This window comes from Nanorana parkeri, unplaced genomic scaffold (genome assembly GCF_000935625.1).
Source record: "Nanorana parkeri isolate BGI_ZX_2015 unplaced genomic scaffold, ASM93562v1 scaffold35, whole genome shotgun sequence".
NCBI classification, from domain to species: Eukaryota; Metazoa; Chordata; class Amphibia; order Anura; family Dicroglossidae; genus Nanorana; species Nanorana parkeri.
In genome coordinates, this window is record NW_017306303.1 from 7,274 (window position 1) to 24,493 (window position 17,220).

At 44.5% G+C, this 17,220-nt stretch overlaps 1 protein-coding gene across 1 annotated transcript in view; it reads right to left on the reverse strand.

Annotated features, from left to right (window-relative positions):
• SLC26A10 (solute carrier family 26 member 10) overlaps positions 1 to 17,220 on the reverse strand; it is a 39,672-nt gene that overhangs the window by 3,236 nt on the left and 19,216 nt on the right. Inside the window, exons 10-14 of the mRNA XM_018569588.1 lie at positions 14,796 to 14,902; positions 13,560 to 13,629; positions 5,463 to 5,642; positions 3,664 to 3,724; positions 2,672 to 2,751 (exon numbers count right to left, since the gene is read on the reverse strand). Coding sequence (XP_018425090.1) covers positions 2,672 to 2,751; positions 3,664 to 3,724; positions 5,463 to 5,642; positions 13,560 to 13,629; positions 14,796 to 14,902 — 498 coding nt within the window. The remainder of the gene's footprint in view (positions 1 to 2,671; positions 2,752 to 3,663; positions 3,725 to 5,462; positions 5,643 to 13,559; positions 13,630 to 14,795; positions 14,903 to 17,220) is intronic.

Sequence of the window (17,220 nt, forward strand, 5' to 3'; positions counted from 1 at the left end):
CAGAAGGGGGACGAGCCACAACATACAAGCGATCGGCAGCTATAGAGCCGCTGATCGTTTGTATGTCAAACAGCCGGTAACGGCTGTGCAGAACGGACGTGTTTTTTTGTGCGCGCTAGGGGGCACACCTCGAGCAGAAAAAAAAGCCATCTAATTATGGCAACCCGCCGCTGGGACCTTGCCGTCCGTCCGTTTTTTCACAACGGGCAGCCAACAAGCGGATAAGGGGTAAGTATAGCATATGTCTCAGGCAGGGGCATCCCGAGGCTGGGTGATACCCCACCATGACGTCATCACGCACGTCATTGCACATGCACGGTCGGCGTAATCGATGCCTGCCGGCGGCCATCTTGGTGATGGACGCCAGCAGAGAGAGGAGAGGACGTATGCCGCCGGGTCCCCTCTCCTGACACTGTCGTGCTCTCGGTCCGTGACCCAGTGCCAGACTTTTCATAGGGGGTGACACCAAATTTTATATATAAACTGTCAGTCATTTTGGTGTCACCCCCTTGTGACGCCACTGGTCTCAGGAACACATACTTTGTGTTATAAAGTGTTATATTACTTCAAAACACAACTCCAGGGAAATTTTTCTTAACCCTTGCAATGCGGATACGAGGTTAAGTGCTCGTGTTTGTCTGGGTTAAAAAATAGCAAAGTTATACCCACCCGATCCTCTGAGCCGGCTTGCTCATAGACCAGTCTCTTTCAAATCTCTCCTCCTCCACTTCAGTAATATGTCCCTCGGCATTCTCACGTCCTATACTCTGTGTATAGAATGCAATGTCTCATGGATGTTAGACCGCTGCAGCGTAGGGGGAGCGAGGTGGCAGGGACCGGCCTAAGAGCAAGCCGGCTTGGAGGGTCAGGTAGGTATAGCTTTGTTATTTTTCATCCTAGACAAAAGCAAGCATTTAATACTTGCAGTGCGCAGGGTAGCCCAACTGCAAGGGGTAAAAAAATGTCCCTGGCGTTCTGCTTTAAAGTAATTTTTTATGTGACTTTTACATTTTAAGTTTTTGTTCTTCCATAGTTTTTATTATTGTGCTAAAGCCCAGCTCTAGACTCCTTCAACTCTATTTTTGTTTTATACTAATATTTTCCGGATGTCTTCAAGCCATTCACATGACATGCATGGTCCTCTTGGGTCTTTTCCTGGAGACCCTCTAAAATGCAGAAAGCAGCACTGAGGTGATGATGTCGGTGCTGCTCTGTGGATTATTACACTGTGAGTGCAGGGCACCATTTTGATGCCTGTTTACAGGGGCAGGTCCATAACCCCCTGCACTCACACTGTGTCCTCAATGTTCTAAGATGAATGATGCTGAGCATCATTGAACATGGGGAACTGAGGACATCTAGTGGTGAATAGAGGGTATTTTACAATACTTGGGACACCTTTTAAAAAATTGCCAAGTTGGGATTTAAATGCAGATATTTATAGATTAGCACCTACAGAGGCTCTGTATTTGACACAGGTTCATTCACCTCATTCACCCTCCATGCATAAATAAATTTGGGATTGCCATTGCTGTTCTCCTGCTGGAAATGTTAGCTGACTGGCTGTTCTGCTGTCCCACCAGTTTCCAATTCACTGACTTGGAACCAGTAAGCAAACCTCTGTATATAATGAGGAGATCTGGCTCATGCACCTTAATCATTACAACCAATATATGGAATCAACATTAAAAACCATGAATACACATTGCTTTTATGATTGTTACACCAAAATGCTCCCTGCATGCAAAAAATACTTGTAAGGGTGTAAAGTGGGGCCAGGCTCTATTACAAGAATAGAGTTACGATTTGCATTTCAGCCATCTATGTTTAGATTAAATCATCTGACATGAGGTTTTCAGTAACATTTGCTTATGCATCTTTTCATCTTATACTCGACGTGCATTGGGCAGGTTTGTGATAGGCTTATAGTACATTAGTATCATTTATTATTTATCTTACAACTATATAGCATTGCACAAGTAAATGCTCACCATACATGTTACAATCTACTTTAGATCTACCAATATGATGTAATATGAGAACCTACCTACCTACCATCTATCCAATGAATTAGTTGGTGGACCTAAAGAAGGTTGTGCAATCAGATTGCATTGTGTGTTGTGAGCTTAAAGGAGAACTATGAGGTGAGTGATTTCCACTCATCCTCATAGTTAGAGCCGACCTGTGACAGAGAAGCTGTCACATGTCGGCTCTATCGATCGGGAAGCAAGCAGAAACGTGCCGCCGATCCGCTCACTTTGCGATTGTCTCCCTGCAGTGAGTCAGCGACTGTCAGTCACTGCTCCCCGCAGTGATTCCCCCCTCTCGTATCCTCCAGCGCTGAGTGGAGGAATGGACAGGGGAGGGGGCGGGCACAGCTGACTCTGCATCTAGATAGGCAGAGCCAGCTGTCACTCATGCAGCTGGGTGGATCCAGACAGTATTGTCAGGATTCGCCCTGGCTGCGGCGCTCTCAGTATATGGCGGGCAATAGCCTGCGATATACTGAGCTTTGGGTCACGGGAGGAGGTTAGTATATGTCCTCCCGTGACCCTAAAGAGAACTATGGGGAAAAAACTTACCCCATAGTTCTCTTTTAAGGCGTCTGAACGTAGTATCCTTCGGCTTCCAGCTCTGAGAGGGAATTATTTGTAAAGGAAAAGTAATTTACCTGTATAAACAGACGGGCTCCTGCAATATCAATGAATATTACACCACTGCAGTCAATGATCAGCGACCTGATTGCAGGGTCTACAATAAGAAATGTTCATGATTAGAAGGGTTAGACACTTAAATTTTTTTCAGAGAAGGGTTCAGCTTATGCATCCATCCATTGTACATCTATTATTCATTCTCCTATTCATTAGGCAGCAACTTCAAGAGGTTTTGTCTACACAGCTGAATGTTTCTGCTGCTGCAAAATTGCCTCTTGAAACAGGCAAAGGTTACCACTGACAACATGTTCCCTTTTCAGCAGACGTCCTCTCAACCCTTTCATAATTAGCTTTTCTTAGCTACCTGATTGTCCTAGCTGAATATATGTTGACATAACAAACCTCTATGAGAAAGGAAAGGAGTTCTGTTAACAACATAATGGAAATAATGGTTAGAAGGAGCCTTATACTTTTTTCATATTATCAGGAAATGGGTGAAATCTGCAGCTGGTAGAGATAAGATTCCAGAATGACATGAATAGGAAGGTATTGAGTCAAAGATTGTTATTGTAAATTGATTTTATATACAGTTTGTACATATACAAGTGCATCTACAAAGTCCAGTATTTGTTTTAGGGTTATGAAAAGTTAACCCTTGCAGTGGGACTACCCCCACGCTGCAAGGGTTAACTGCTCGTTTTGGTCTAGAGAGGCAAATAAAGGTGGCCGTTATGGGGCTCGGGGAACGGGGGGCCTGGCCAGGATGAGGAACAAAGGGGTCGCAATGGCATCTCAGGCTGCTGGCTGTCACTGGCGGCTGTGAGGAGGAAAGTGCCGCTGTTCAGTTCACTGAGTCCAGGGGAGAAGAGGCTGCGGGGATGGTCTGAATGAGTTTCGCTCCCTAGACAAAACGAGCAGTTAATCCTTGCAGTGCGGGGGTAGCCCCACCGCAAGGATTACGTTTTCAAAATCCTGGGGTTCTACTGTAAGAATAAAATATTTATTTCACCTGTTTCTGATATTATCTTGCATCCATCTGCATTATAAACTGGATTTGCTATTCCAACATTCTGCAAAATAAAACACAAATTGAACCAATACAATTTGCTACTCTGCTAAAATCTGCATTTTTAACTAGAAAACGACTTCAAACCCCCAAAACATTATATAGTTTCTGTAGTTGCAATTTTTTTATGTTGCATGATATTTTTACAACTGTTTATCAAATCTTTATTTTCACTTACATTTTTTTTTAGCAGTACACTCATCCGCTATAGGACCTAGACAGAAGGGGATCTGGTCAAGGCCCCAGGGATCAGGGGCAGACTGTGCAAAGCGGCAGAGCGCCTGGTGCCCCTGTAGTTTATTGGGGCTGCTGGTCCATCCAACCATCCTATGATACTGAGCCAGGGGACAGAAAGCTAGTTCCAGCACCTGGCAGACCAGCACAGACCTCAGACCAGTGCCACCACAGTACAAGAGAGTGGGGACATCTACCTACACTTCCTGTTTCCAGTCATGCGACAAAGCATCACATGACAGACTTACAAAGGAAGTCTATGACATATATTCCCCCTGTTAGTGCTCCCTCATATCTTTTTCCTCCTCTGCAGCCACAGTTGTGAGGTGTTAGCTGTGAGGAGAAATGCAAGGAAGCGCTGGCAAGGTAAGTACAGCTGGGTCAGGGGGACCACTTTGCAGAGACACTGTGGAAGGAATTTATCAAAACTGGGAGCAGACAGAATCTAGAGCAGTTGCCAATGGCAACCATTTAGCTTATCTTTTCATTTTATTTGGTTAAGCTTTGATAGAAGCTGATTGGTTGGTGCTCCATATTCTGTTTGCTCCAATTTTTATAAACTCCCCCGTGTGAGTTTGCCCTCCATTGACAAAGTGTCAATGCTTTTTTAACTTACTTACTTGAGTATGATCACCACAATCTCTTCAGTCCTTCCGTGGCATGCTTTAAACTGTTTAAAGCAGAACTACACCAAGTTTTTACAGCTAAGGAAAGTGCCATCTTAGCCTCTATTTGGATTCTAGTTGCCATGGTGCTGAACATGTGATCAGCTATGGCACCAGCCATTTAAGGGTTTGAAAGTTCAGTTGAGAGCTGAAATATGCACACTGGCAACAGTGACAGTTGGCATGCCTTAAAGTGTATTTCCACTTTCACAGCAAATTGGGACAACACCTATTTTATATCTGTTACATGTTTCTATGCACATAACATAAGCTAAAAATGTTTAAAAAATGCTCCTTGCAGTTTAATTTGCTGTTAGTTTGGTTAGGGATTCTTGGCTTCTTAAAGGAGAACTATGAGATGAGTGATTTCCACTCACCTCAAATTTCTACTTGGCTTCTCCTCCTTTTGTAAAGTTAGTAGGGGTAATGAGGGATGAGGGGCTTCACTATTGCATGTTATTGGCGTTAATGAGAGAAGCACAATCCTCAAATTTCAGTCCTGAGTCTTTCTTTTAAGACAAATCACTATGGAGGTGCTGAGAAAAACATGGAATCAGACAGGTTGCCTGCTGCAACAAAGCATCTAAAAGGTAAGAAATATTTTTTAAATACTAATTTTTCAGTATGCTGTGTTAATAGATACACATCACAAGGGTATAGTTGAGATTTCTTAAATGTAACTGCAAAAGTGGAAATACATTTTAAATGTTCCTGTTTTTGGAGACATTAAATTGGTGGGTAAAGTTCCTCTTTAATGTATAGTGACTAGCAACTAAAACAAAACTGCTCTTGACAATGAATATAAATATTGCAAAACATAAGGGCACACAGAGCTAAACTTACCACCACTGAGATACTCAGCTTACTCCCCTGTTCCATGGCTTTTAGCGCCTTTTCTCTCTTTCTGATTTTTTCTTGCGTCAGTCCCACAATTTGGCACATTGTTTCCTTAAAAATGTTCCTGTTGCCATAGTAGATTGGAGCATTATAGGACAGGATCTTCACTCCTGGTATTTCATAACACTAATTAAAAGAAAGCGTTACATTCTGGCAGCCGATGCTGGAATTCATTTTTTTTTATTAAGCAAATGGGAAATAGAGTTTTGGCATACTATTGTTTGAAGGCCTTTTTATCACCTTCTGATTACATTATTCCTTTTACTATGTGGAATTAATGTACTGTACTGATTGTAATGTGTTATGGATTCTGTGACCTGGTGCTCCCACTTCCATTGTCAACTGGAAACAATTTTATTTTATATGTCTGAAGGGCAAGTGAATATTGGATAGACATGAAAAAAAACTAAAACAGTTCTTTATTTGATTGCTATTGGCCCTAAATCTTCATCTAGGGAGAATGTTAGAAATTTCCTAATCAAGGTAAACAATATATCATGCAGGGTTGATAACATTCTTGAAAATACAGGATGGAATTGTGGGAAGGGTGGGTCACCAACTTATAGCTGGGCAGCAGAGATTTCATGCCTGTTAAGATACCCATATGGGGATAATTTAGAAGTTTTGCCGTCATTTCAGACCTTCCCATCCAAGCAGCACATTTGAAATACATTTACGTGATCAACTCTACCTGCCAAAATATTTGTCATTGTCTTTGGCAAACTTCTAGGCAGTACTATTCAACCTGGCTGACCTATGCGACCTCTCACTCTTAGGCCCCTTTTACATGGGCTGATCAGGAGAGTATCCGTGCACAGATCCTCTCCTAATCAGAGCAATACAGATTGGATTTCACCGCCGTACAACTGAAACTGATGGACCCCATGTTGGTCTATGGGGAATCTGATGTAAACGGACATGAGTCCATTTACATCAGATTACCCCTGTTCCGGCACGATCTGGTTCGTCGAAACAGAACACTGCTCTGTCTTTTCTTTCAGACCCAGCCGGAGACCGGGGTTAACCGGGTGTAAACGGACGTTTGTCTTTTTACACACAGCTGCCCATCGACTTGCATTGGGCATCTGATCGGGTCCGCCTAAAAAACTGACAGACGGACCCGATCAGAGCGCCTGTCTGAAAGGGGCCTTAGTCTAGCGGATTTCCTGATTAAGACTACTGTGAACTACTCAGGCGCAATGCGCGTTGGTCACTTGTAGTCTCCATCGAAAGCCCATGTGACAGGGGAACAACCCAGGAGAACAATTAGGAGACAAGGCTATGATCCTATAGTAAGTGCCTAAACAATGAGCTTAATGACAGTATTGTGAAGGAATATGGATCATATCAAGAAAATGTCCTTTTCTATGTTTTAAATTGTTTTGAATTTGTTTCATTTGCTTCCTAGCTTTGTGACTTTCCTTACTCAGCTTTTAGCATTGCTATGCGTAACCAAGATGGATCCTGTATTCGGGAGCGCGCCGAGGATACATGAAAGGAATGCCGAGGGAGGACGCTACAGGCAGAAGATATCTTTGACTAACCAATTAGCGAGAGACACAAAACTTTAACTAACAGCCCCTCTAGTTTGCCCAATAGTACAAGACATTTAGAGATAACAGAGGTGGGCATATGTGTGACGAACACTCTCCTGTTATCTGTGTATAAAGGAGAGAGACCGCCCTGAATAAAGTAGATGCGTCATAAACCTTAATCCTGAGTTTGTGATTTCTCCGGTGCACCGAAAACGACATAATTAGAAACAGCAGCAGACATCTTGTGTGAACCCAGTTGTGGTTCAGATCCATTTCAACTGGCGCCCAAAATCGTGGGGCCCTGGGTTCCGATCCAAGGGCAGCCATGACACACGGATGGTAGCGGAGGACCAGACAGACCAAGGGGGCTTGCGCAACCCTGAGAGTACGGTAGGCATATATTTCAATATCTTACCACTGTACTACTTGTTTCTGTCTGATCCACGGTCACATCCACTTGGCTGTTCGAGGACGGCAAAAGGCAGGTAAACTTTTCCTTGCCCAGGGCTGTTTTGCTAAGAACCTGCATAAGAGATTTCTGCTGGCTGTGTGTTGTTATCTGTTATCTGTTTGTGTTTGCGGCTCTGGGCCAAGGCTGAGCTGAGCTTAAAGAATTCATTACAGGATGGTTATCCTGGCTTGTGAGGTGTTTGCGGCTGTGGACCGAGGCTGAGCCGAGCTAAATGAATTAGCTACAGGGGTCGTCCTCATCTCAAGTGAGCTCTATGCCCCGAGAAAGAAGGAACCCTGTAGTGGGCGTCTACGGACGGAAATCCGGGGTGACGTGTCGGTCCCCCCGAAGTGAACTTAGTCGGTCAGCCAGTGGTTCAGTTCCGCGTTGTTACGCCCCAAGAAAGAGGAACCCTGTAGTGGGCGTCTACGGACGGAGATCCGGGGTGACGTGTCGGTCCCCCCGAGGTGAACTTAGTCGGTCAGCCAGTGGCTTAGTTCCACGGTGTAATGTCATGTCCTACATGTGTTTGTGGGTTAATGTTCACTGTGGATGTAACGAATTGGGGATTAGTAAAAGTAGTAGAAGGGGGGTATCCCCCCCACGTAAACTTGGCCATCAGCCTGTTGTCCCAGCGATTCCCGACATCTTGGTGCTAAGGGTTAATGTACCCAGTGAGAGGGAGTTTCGGGAAAAATCCTCTTTGAAATAGAGCAAGCGGAGGGGAGGAGGTAGAAAACTACAGAGGTTGCCAAAAGTATGTGGACTGAAACATGATATTGTCCGTCTCCAGCCAGAGTTCTGGCGTACCTTGATAAGGGAACATCGAGGCAAGTTAAATGATAAGGGATTGATGAAAATAGCTGAAGCCTGGTTTCGTACAGCAAAGGCTTTGCACAAAGAAGGATGGGTAGAAGAAACAGTTAAACGAGATGATGAAATTATGTATGTGTATCACAGAAGCTGATGATGTGTTTGAGCCACCGCCCTATAATGGCGGCGACTGGACAGACAACTATTCCAAACCGCACCCTTCGTCTAACGCCCCATCATCCGTGGCTCCTCCCTCCCAGGTCATTATGACGCCTACTGGCCCTGGTGGCTTAACCACGCCCACCCCTATGACACCCTCCGGTGGTGGCCATCTTGGTATACCCAGCCAACACGCCGGAAGTCCCGCCCCTACTACATCCGGTGGTGGCCATTTGGTATACCTTTCATGTCACTTCCTGCCCAGCCCAGTGTACTTCCGCCTCCTTCTGGTGGCGGCCATCTTGGTGTCCCAGGTCAGGCAGCATCCGGAAGGCATATTAACCCCATGTACCCAGTCCTCCCGGTGCTGAATGCCAATGGCTCCTACCACACTCCCGTGTTCCCTAATGTACTAATGGGAGATGCATCAACGCTGCCACCTGCCCTACTTCCGTCCGAGGCCCCGCACATAGCTTATGATGAAGTGACCAGTGCGGAATGGAGCTCATTCACCAATGCTGACCCCGAGCCCCTACCTCCCGAAATTCAGCCACCCCTTAGGCCCCGGCTGAAGCGGGAGTCATTCCTCCAGTCCTGGCACCCCATGAACATAGCAGAGGCGCCAGTGATGTATGTCACCTTCACCCCATCCCAGGCCTCATCCCTGGTCTCGAGTTTACCAGACCCTGACAAGCAGCCGATGCCCTGTTACCTAGGACACCCACCGCCTCCTCCCCTACCTAGCCGGAGGGAGAGGATTACCTGTTATAACTGCGGGAGACTAGGGCATTTCAGGAGGGAATGCAGGGCCCCCCGCCGCCCCTGGCAACAAGAAGAGGGGGCTGCGAATCCTGCCATGGCTCGCCCCACTTCCCACTAGGACAGGGGCAAACCCGTGTTCCCCTCCCCTCTCATGGCAGCGTCTTCAGGGGAGGGAGGGCCCTTAGGGAAAATCGTCCTACCTGTACAGGGGATACCCACCACCTTCCTTATTGACACGGGTGCAGCCAGAAGTGTACTTAAAGCAACAGACCTGCCAGATGATTCTTTTCTTTCAGACATAGATGTGTCCTGTGTGGGTGTAGATGGGGTACCACGCCCCAATCCTCTCACCAAACCACTCCAAATAGGGACATATCCTAACTTGTTGGTCAGATTTGTGGTGTCCTCTACCTGTCCCCTTAACTTGCTTGGTGCAGATGTGCTATCCAGACTCCAGGCCTCCATCGTCTTCACACCAGAGGGAGGAGTGACTTTACATTCACCATTGTCACCTGAGGATTCTTCAGCCCTTTGCTCCCTGCCCCTGATGCTTTCACTTCATCAACCACATGGAAAACCCACCATTTCCCCAGAAATTCTGAATAGGATCCCTCAGGAGCTTTGGGCCTCAGGCCCAGAAGACATCGGACACCTGGATGTACCCCCGATGGTGGTGAAACTTAAAGAGGGAGTGACCCTCCCAAGGAAACCTCAATAGCCCACCCAGTCCTGGTAAAGAGGAGGTTGTAATGAAACAGAATCTTGTTCTAAGCACAGATCCTCAGCATGCAGCTCACCTGCCGGCCAGGTCTCAGCTGCGTCCTTTGGAGCTTCCTGGGGAAAACTCTGATCAACGCCAAGAGCTAGAAACCATTCGCAGATACTATGAGTTGGCCAGAGAAGAGATCATGAGGCTGCAGCAGGAGCTGTCAAGGAGATGTTCTGAGTGTGTAGCTCTGGCCACTGAAAGAGATCGGAGCAAAGCTGAGTCAGACCAACAGATCCGGCAGTTGGAAGAAGCGCTCCGTGATGTGCAGAAGCAGATGCTGGATTCTGAGAGCAAAGTGAAACAGATGCAGACACACTTCTTGGCCCTGAAAGATCACCTGACCCAGGAAGCTCTAAGTAGCAGCTCACGTGCTGAGGAACTACAGGAACAGCTCCGAGAAGTAAAGGGCAAATATGAGGGAGCATCTGCTGAAGTTGGGAAGCTGCGTAACCAGCTGCGTCACAATGAGCTCCTGGGGCGGGAACTGCGCAGGGAGGACGCACGCTCGCGTAAGGACAATAGGCGCCTTCAAGATGAACTAGCCATTTGTGAGGGGGAGAAGGAAAAAGCAGAGCGAAGGGTCCAAGAGGCCGGAGAGCAGCTGAAGTTGGCAGTCACTACTGACAAGTTTGAGAACATGCAATGCCTTTTAACTAATGAGGTGAATGAGAAGTCTTGGAGATTAGAAGAAGTTGAACAGGAGCTGAGTCGTGTCAGAGATGAATTTGAAGCTGCAAATAAGGAGAAGAGGAGGTCTGAACTCAAGTTGGACATGTTGAGGAAAGAGCTGAATGATTTGAAAGTAAGGAACAGCAGCCTTGCACGGGAAAGTGAGGAGCTCCAGTCAGAGAAGATCCTGCTGAGGAGCTAAGAGCGCAAATGAGAAGTCAGCATGTTCCAGCACAACTGCATGCAGATACTAAGAGAGCCTGTGAGGAAACTGTAGCCCTGCTCCAGTATGTGGATGACCTGCTCTTATATGTGCTGACACCCTGCCCCTGGCTGAAGAAACTGCGGAGAGTCTGCTTACATATCTGGCTAAAAAGGGGTGTAAAGCTTCCAAAGACAAACTTCAATGGTGCTCTGAGAAGGTTATATTCCTGGGCCATTGCATCTCTCAAGGCACCTATCCTCTGCCAGACATCTGAGACTACAGATATCTCTGCTGATCCCAGACAATGTCACCCTCCAGCGCTGCACCACTCTGAACCCTGCTACACTTCTCCCACTTTCAAGGGGGGAAGCACAAGAGGAAGGAAACTGAGGAAGAAGAAGGTTCGGAACAAGGACATGAGGAGAGAACTGAGGAAGAAGCACAGGAAGGTTCGGAACAAGAACATGAGGAGAGAACTGAGGAAGAAGCACAGGAAGGTTCGGAACAAGGACATGACTGCTTGGAAGTCATGCACGCCGAAACCACACACCTTCCCACAGTGAGTGATACACCCCTGGTTGAACCGGACCTTACCCTCTTTGTTGATGGTTCCAGACATGTGGACGATCTGGGTAAGTATCACACAGGCTGTGCAGTGACAACCGTGGATCAGATCCTACAGGCGGATCCCCGGCGCCTACCAGGTCGGCCCAGGAAGCAGAACCTCAAGCCCTCACTGCTGCGTGCAAACTGGCAGAGGGGAAAAGAGTAAACATCTACACAGACTCCAGATATGCCTTTGGGGTGGCACATGACTTTGGAATCATTTGGAAGATGCGAGGCTTCCTAACGGCTGCTGGAACACCGGTGAAACATGGGCCAGCCATCAAGGTATTGATGGAAGCTTTGCTCCTGCCCGAACAGGTGGCTATTCTAAAGGTATAGACTGGATAAATTACATATATTACAACCAGCAGCGGTTCGTGAATTATACCAGAGATGTCCTGCAGGGAATTGCTGATCAATTAGGCCCCACCTCTTACATGACATTCCAAAACAGGATGGCCTTAGACATGATTCTTGCGGAGAAGGGGGGTGTATGCAAAATGATCATAGACACGGGAACCTGCTGCACGTACATCCCAGACAACACCGGCCCAAATGGTAAAGTTACCCTAGCCATTAAGAAGCTAGCAGACCTGTCACTGGAACTAAAGAAGAATTCAGGTATCACAGACCCATGGGACCAATATTTTAATTGGATGACAGGTTGGCAGAAAGCATTAGCCCAAGTAGGTGTGGTGATTCTCATTGTTCTGATCTTTATCAGCCTAGTAGTCTGCTGTGTGATCCCCTATGCCAAGAAGTTAATGGCCAAAGCGATGGATGAGAGTACTTTGACCCCAACCATGATACAGGTAGAAGAGGACACCTACCTGAGTGATGACGAGAAACCATATTCCCCGTTACAATCCTTGTCCCCCAAATATAATCTTATAACCCCTTAGGTTAGTGAGAGTAGGGACAGAGATCACCTGACAGTGCATACCAACATGTTGGGACCAGAGGTGGATTAGCCCCTCGGACGGCCCCTACACATGTTAAGAAAAGAGTTCCGGGGTGTGTGCCAGGTGATAGGTTAAGGGACAGGAAAATGTATCTACATAGAAATAGTCATTTTAGGGGGGACTGTGAAGAAATATGGATCATATCAAGAAAATGTCCTTTTTTATGTTTTAAATTGTTTTGAATTTGTTTCATTTGCTTCCTAGCTTTGTGACTTTCCTTACTCAGCTTTTAGCGTTGCTATGCGAAACCAAGATGGATCCTGTATTCGGGAGTGCGCCGAGGATACATGAAAGGAATGCCGAGGGAGGACGCTACAGGCAGAAGATATCTTTGACTAACCAATTAGCGAGAGACACAAAACTTTAACTAACAGCCCCTCTAGTTTGCCCAATAGTACAAGACATTTAGAGATAACAGAGGTGGGCATATGTGTGACGAACACTCTCCTGTTATCTGTGTATAAAGGAGAGAGACCGCCCTGAATAAAGTAGATGCGTCATAAACCTTAATCCTGAGTTTGTGATTTCTCCGGTGCACCAAAAACGACATAATTAGAAACAGCAGCAGACATCTTGTGTGAACCCAGTTGTGGTTCAGATCCATTTCAGTATCACCAGTTATTAATTTAATAAAAGTTGCAGATTATAAAAAAATAAATAAATCTCGCTTTTGATTACATTAACGTTTTAACCCTTATGTGAGATTTTAATGACTTGGTTTACATACATTTTAATGTTTTTTTTATTAAATATAACTAGGCTAAAGGTAATTTTTTTATGTTTGTCTAAAGTTCAATTTCAGCAGTTAAAATCTACGTGTAACCCATATTGCAAGTAAACTAAAATTGGATACAACCTATGGATAAAACTGTTTTAACAAAGAGTAATACCTTTACATTCTATATCTACATTTAGTATCTCTAATTATATAGCATGTTGGTGGCAATGTGATTCATATATGCATTATCACATTCAAACTTTTTTTTAATCTAGGCAAGTACTCGGTAAAGAAACAGAGTGTGTGTTATCACATGGTTAGCATCCCATGGGGATAAGTTACTTTTTGTAAAAATACTGTAGGTATTATGAGTGTTTGTTCTGAAAATGTATACCTTGTCATTTTGGTCTACTGGTCGGTATATTTCTGTATTGACAGCTCTTCCCAACACGGAGCACTGAGTCCTAAAAGGCAGAGCAAATTGTCAAAAAACAGAAACTCCTTTAAACATATATAATATATGAAAACTATGTTTTAGTATAAGTCATCAAAGTAATACTGTTGGACAGACAATACAGGCTAAACATATGATGACAACATATGTCAGCTTTTCTTGACTTTTATTGTCAAGCTCGGCCCCAACCCCCTCCTACAACAGGAGGCTCCCTTACAGTGACACTAAACTCTGGAGTTAAATCTTAAAAATACATTCACGTACCCTAACTATTAACAAAAATGTATCTTATCTGTGCATCAATAGGCTGTAGAGCGTCAAATCATCCCTGAATACTTGCTGACACCGTCCTTCCTTCTGGAGGGTGGCTAATTTTGTTCCCCATGGTCCCTGTGTATGTTGTAAAGTAGCCACCGCGTCCTGTGATGGACTACAATCTCAGTACAAATTAGTGAACTAAACATGAGATTGTAGTCCACCACAAAAGCAAGTTTGGAGCGCTGGCTTCTTTACTTTACAACACATACAGGGAACATGGGGAACAAAAGTAGTCACCCTCCAGAAGGAAGGACAGTGTCAGCACCAATTCAGAGATGATTTGAGGATCTACAGCCGAGTGATACACAAATAGGACACATTTCTGTTAATAGTTTGGGTACTTGAATGTATTTTTAAGCTTTAGCTCCAGAGTTTAATGTCACTTTAATAGGTTACCTCAAGAGGGAACCTAAAGATAAGCATTTGGGATGTGTCAATGACACTTTCTCTTACACACTAGTTTATCAATTATAAATAAAGTGTTGTCTTGAGTTGGGTTTTAATAAACAAATTGAAAAGGACAAATAAGCCAAAATATACCAATGCTCTAATTTTAACAATGTTACAGCTAGGGATGATCAGATCAGGAGAATGGCTGATCCATCCACTTTTTCCTGAATATATATTAGTAAATGTGTCTGATCTGCGGAGAATCGTGCAACTTATAAATCTAGATAATCATAAATCAATCAATTGAATGATTATCTACATACTTGATAATTCTACATGTATATATTCAGGGGCATAAACAAAACTGCAAACTGGTTCACTCATCATTATCAACAAATGATGCCAAAATGAGGTCAAGCATAATAAACACAATAAGAAACATCAATATTACATTTTTAGACTGTGTACCTTTGGGTTCGGCAAACCACCGTCATCATAGAGAAAACAACACCAACCATCAGACCTACTTCTACATTAAGTATGACTACAGCCAACCATGTCACCACCCAGACAGACTGTAAAATAAGATCAGAAGATGTTATTGGATTTTAACATGCGAGGTCATTTTTGCAGCTGCATTTCCCATTGTTGGCAACAGGTGGCAGGCAATATCTTGCTTCTAAATAGCCAGTCGTGTAAGAAACTAGCACTTCACAGCCAAATTGGGATAACACCTATTTTATATTTGTTATATGCTCCAATTCACGTAGTATAGCTTAAATGCAAAAAAAATGCTGCATATTACTTACTCTTTTGTGAAAGTTTTTTTTTCTCTACACTGAATTTGTCTCTGAAATGCAAGGGGAGTGGGGACCTTAATGTTTAACCCTGTCTGTGCTGTGCTGTGCTGGCAGATCTCCTTATCAGTTGTAAACTAGATTTGAACACTGTCTTAACAAAGGGTTAAAGATTTAGAAGCATTCTATGTTAATAGGAGAAAGCTCAGAGTGTTCCTAGTGTTTCTATGAGGACAGCCAAAGTTTCCTGTCACTTTAAATTGCTGAGAGAAGTTTTCAGTCTGTCCAAAGGCCTGCCCAAAAGAGATATCTAAAAGGTATGAAATATTTGTAAAAACACTTTATAGGCATGATGTGTGAATATGAACACATAACAAACATATGGGGTTTTCTCAAAGTTGACTGTAAAAGTGGAAACTTACTTTAAATTGCATGTATACACTTATACAAAAAACGGTATTGTTTTACTCCTGGAGATCCGTGCTCGTTCAGTTACCCTTTTTAACAGGGGTCTGTCAACCGTATCAGTAACCTGATAACAGCATATAAGAAAAAACAGAGTGGACTGCCTTCATAGGGGAGGCAGTCTAAGGGTTCACAAATGATCGGGACAGACCCAATTTTTAGATTTTACTGTCCCGATCATTTGTGAACCCTTAGACTGCCTCCCCTATGAAGGCAGTCCACTCTGTTTTTTCTTATATGCATGTATACACTTACCCTTTTTTTTACGCTTATTTTATCAAAAACATAATAATCTCTGTAATGGAGAGGTTCATAATCGGGTTTTACTGCTATCCGGGGGGCTCCATTAGAGAGATTTCCCTCACTTTCTGTTCTAGAGATCTTTTTTATCACACAGAATATATAGGAAACAGACATCAATAAAAACCCAGCAGAGGGTCTGTATTTTCATTTTTGTCTTTGTTGCTGTTAGAGTGATTTCCCCTCATTTCCTGTCCTGGGCACAACTTATTTTTTTAATAGAAAGCAAGTAAAATAATCTCTCCAACAGAGCCTGCCACTGTAGTAAAATGCATCGGTCTTTGTAGTGTTTCTCATAATTTATGCATGCTGACTTCTCCTTCAGTTCATTATAAGGCTGGGTTCACACCTGGGCGTACCATAGGCACGTTTTTCTGCTCGTTTTTCAGCTAGTTTTTTGTATGTTTTTTAGCACGTTTTTTCGTTCAGTGAAACACGCGTTTTTATACCTCCTTGGCGGTGTGATTTTTTTTTGCTTTATTTTCAGGGTTTTTTTTTAAACTTTCAAACTTCCCGCCGGTTCCGCCCCCTGCGACGCGGCCGCTCGCAAGGGACGGAACCCGGAAGTCGGCAGCGGCCGGAGGACACAGAGGGGATCATGGACAAGGTAAGTCCTACGCTGTATTCCTGCTTTGTTAACCCCAAGCCACACTCGGGAATACCAATGGATACGCCCGGAAAAACGCCCCAAAGAAGCTCCTGTACTTGTTTGGGCATAGGGCGTTTTTCAGCGCGTTTCCACGGGCTGAAATACGCCCAGGTGGGAACCATCGCCATAGGAAAGTATGGGATTTCACTGTTTGGGCGTTTTTCAGCGCTTCAATCAGCGCTGAAAAATGCTCAGGTGTGAACCAGCACTTAAGCTTGACCACTAAGCCACACAAGGCTAAAGAGATAAAAGTAAAGTAAACCTGCACTTGTAGTCAGTGACGTGCACAAAAATAATCATACGTCCCTCTTGTGGGGAAAGTAGAGCAGTGAAAACAATATTTAATATAATACAGCACATTTGAATGAAAGAAAGATTGAATTGTTGGTGTATATACTTCATGATCATTTGTCAGAATATAAAGATGTATTACACAATTGAACAGTCTTTATTAGGGATGCACCGATACCGGTATCAGTGCCAGCGCTTTACATGTTTAAACACAAGTGGCTGCCGTAAGGCCCTGCGCTTGCTCGTGACCTTACGGCAGCATTCTGGGGACCTCATGGGGCAGCTTACATCGCTTCACCTTCCGTACCCACCCACCCTGCTGGGATGCTGTGGACCCCTCCTAAGACCCTGGACACCTCTGCTGAGATGCTGCGGACCCCTGCTGAGACCC